Source organism: Bison bison, unplaced genomic scaffold, assembly GCF_000754665.1.
Source record: "Bison bison bison isolate TAMUID 2011002044 unplaced genomic scaffold, Bison_UMD1.0 scf7180017864280, whole genome shotgun sequence".
Taxonomy (NCBI): Eukaryota; Metazoa; Chordata; class Mammalia; order Artiodactyla; family Bovidae; genus Bison; species Bison bison.
In genome coordinates this window covers 3,765,704-3,768,861 of record NW_011494852.1, presented here as the reverse complement: position 1 = coordinate 3,768,861, position 3,158 = coordinate 3,765,704, and the positions used below count along the sequence as shown (strand labels likewise).

General features: G+C 56.3%; 1 protein-coding gene across 1 annotated transcript in view; it reads right to left on the bottom strand.

Annotated features, from left to right (window-relative positions):
* Positions 1 to 72: 72 nt before the first annotated feature.
* The window catches only part of GRAMD1A (GRAM domain containing 1A), a 26,774-nt gene continuing 23,688 nt past the window's right edge, over positions 73 to 3,158 (bottom strand). The window contains 3 exon segments of the mRNA XM_010849287.1: positions 73 to 519; positions 2,468 to 2,588; positions 2,673 to 2,780. Coding sequence (XP_010847589.1) covers positions 427 to 519; positions 2,468 to 2,588; positions 2,673 to 2,780 — 322 coding nt within the window. The 3' untranslated portion in view covers positions 73 to 426.

The following is a 3,158-nucleotide window of genomic DNA, read 5'->3' as shown; positions in this document are numbered from 1 at the left end:
CCTCCTACCGCGGCGGGATCAAGTGTAACAGGAGGCTCTCACCACTCCCAGGGCCCTGCAAGGACAATCACAGCCATTTCCAACCTTTTATTGGGGCTGTCAGCCCCAAATAAATATAATACATTAAACCCAGAGCTGAAGGAATCGTGTACCCCAGGAGGCACCCCACAACCCCAGACGGGCACAATAAGTTAGTGGGGGGCCTGCCAAAGGCTGGGCCAGCTCCCTGGCAGGGCAGGCAACGGCAGCTGGACTCGCACACGCTGGTCTAAAGTGCATCTCGGTTCTGTGGTCCCCGTGTCTGTGTGGCCCCTGGCCAGGCCACCGGGAGGGTTGGGCGGGAGGCTCCCGGTGCTCACACTGTGCCAGCAGTGGCCACCGAGCCTCTGTGTCTATCTGTCCATTTAGGAGGATGGCCGTGTGTCCTCAGGAGAAGCTGTCGTCAGGCTGTGGCTGGGAGTCGAAGGGAGGGTCTGAGACGGTGATGCCTTGATGTAGCTTCTCCAGTGAGAACTTCATCTGCGGGGAGAGGTGGGCAGAGTTGGGGGTGAGTGCTGGTAGGGGTGATACACCCCCACCATCCTGCAGCTGAGGAACTGGGCAAGGTCCAGAGAGGCCAAGGTCAGCCTGTGCTGAGAGAGGAGCCTTTCCGCATCCAGTCTGACTTCTCACAGGCAGAGAGCGAGATGGTTGGATGATATCACCGACTCAATGGACATGAGTTTGAGCAAACTCTGGGAGATAATGAAGGACAGGGAAGCCTGGCCTGCTGCAGTCCATGGGGTAGCAAAGAGTTGGACATGACTGAGCGACTGAACAACAAACAACAACCAAGGCAGCACGTGGAAGGGGCCCAGATGGCCTGGGTTCAAGCCATTTTATGGGGTAACCTTGGGCAAGCCCCTTAACCATCCCGGGTCCCTCAGCTGAGACACTAGTCAGTAATATTCCTACATCATAGGATTACTTCAGGGATCTCCCGGCTGTATGCCTAGGACCCGGCACACAGAGTGCTGGGTGCCTGTTAGCGAGTCTTACTCCCTGCCATGCAACCTTGGGAATGTCTCTGTTCCTGTCTGTTACATGGCAGGGGGTGGGAGGCGTGGAGTGGTAACAAAAGCATCCCCCTCGAAGGTTGGCCATGAGAAACAAATCAGTTGGTCATTTTAGCTCTTAGAACTGTCTGGCTCAATCACCATCTGCTGTTAGTTACTTTGTGTAGTCAATTCCATGCCCTTGGCAGAAGAGTATAATCAGAACTGAATTCAGGATGGGAAGGCCCTGACCTCCTCTCTCTGAGTGATGGCACACCAGCCTCGATGATCCCTCCTCCCTGTCCTGCACAGCCCTTCCCCTTCCTCCTAGCATGATTTCAGGGTGCAATGAGGCCCCTAAAGGTGGACCTCAGCATTACGGTTCAGAGTGACCAGAAAGGACTTTTAGCATCACCCAGCAACGTGGGCTATGATGCCCTTGCGCACCCAGTCAAGGCCAGATGCTCCCCAGCGCCTGGCACCTGTGCTGACGCACCACCACATTTACTGAACACCTGCTTTGCAGGATCCCACTTATAACAGCAAACATAGGTGAGGTGTTTACGTGAGCTGGACGCTACTCACAGGCTAACTCCTTTCTAGTTAAAACTATTTTCTGGCCACACTCCACAGCATGTGGGGCCTTAGTTCCCTGACCAGGGATCAGACCCACAGCCCCTGCAGTGGAAGCTTGGAGTCTTAACCATTGGACCGCCACGGAAGTCCTGGATGCTAACTCCTTCAATCCTCCTGGCAGCCTTTGGAGTAACACTGATTATCATCCCATTCACAGAGGAGGAAGCCAAGGCCCCAGCAGTGAAGTCATTGGCACAAGGTCACAGGTCAGAATTTGAACCTGGCTGTCTGAATAGACACTGCCAGCAAACTACAGCGGGTGTCTGGGGCAACCCCTCCTGGAAATGAGATCCCTGACTTTTGGAGAACCTCTTTCCCACCCTCACATGATCCCTTAGTCACCTTACAGGCAGGAAGGGGTTCAGGGACCAAGCTGTGTCTACCCCTGGCTTCTGTGCCTGGTTGGGGGATGGGCACATGACCCAGTAGCCAGTGAGAATGAGCTCCTTCCTTTGGCTGCTACCTTGGAGCTGCAGGTACCATCTCAGTCCACCTGGGATGCCCCCGAAACAAAGCCAGCCCTGGGGGTGGGCAGAGTCAACAGAAGGTAAGAGAGACTGATTCTTATTACTGTTGGGTGGCTGGATCCAGCCATGCCTGAAGTCAAGACATCCTGGACTTCTTCCCCAGGATGAGAAGCAATAAATTCTATCTTCCATCTTGCTGATTTCTCTAGCAACCCTGGGAGGTGAGGACTATGAATGGCTTCCTCATTTAACACAGGAGGAAAGCGAGGCCCAGATGCATTATGCTGCATCTCGGGACATGGCTGCAGGGCCCCACAGCCCACGCCGCACCTCGTCCAGGAGCTCCACGGAAGCCCGCAGGATCTGCCTCCACTTGTGCACCTCGACGCTGTGGAACTGCTTCTGCAGGGCCAGGATCTCCGCCCACTCCGTGGCCGTCTGGGGGAACTTACTGTGGGGAAGACAGGGCCCACGTTGGGTCTTGGCCTCCCCCACACCTCCCCAAGCTCCCAACCCCCTGGGGCTACCCACTCACCCCTTGGCCAGGGCCAGACTGTGCCAGGACTCAAAAGTGTGAGCTGTCCTCTCCAGGGACCAGAGGCGGTAAAAGAGGAGGACGTTGAGGGCAATGAGGACGATGAGGCTGGGGAGACGAGGTCAGAGGTCAGGATACCAACGCTTCCACAAGTGGTGGGCACCCACTTGACCATGCCTTGAAGGGGCACCATGACTAGCCCTCTTTCCAGAGGAGGAAACCAAGACTCAGACAGGGTGAGTGACGTGCCTGGGATCACACAAGCCAAAGCCAGGGTTCAAACCCAGGCTAGCCTGATGCCTGAGCCCTTAACTGCTGCTCCGGTCACCTTGCTGGGGGAGCCGGGGCCATGGAGTAAGAAGGGGTTGCAGCTAGGGGCCGAGACACGGGAAGGGAGGGCAGGACGCAGGACCCTACCTCACACAGATCCTGAGAAGGCAGAGAGAGGGGGAGACAAAGAGATGAGAGCTGCCCAGCCTGTCCTGG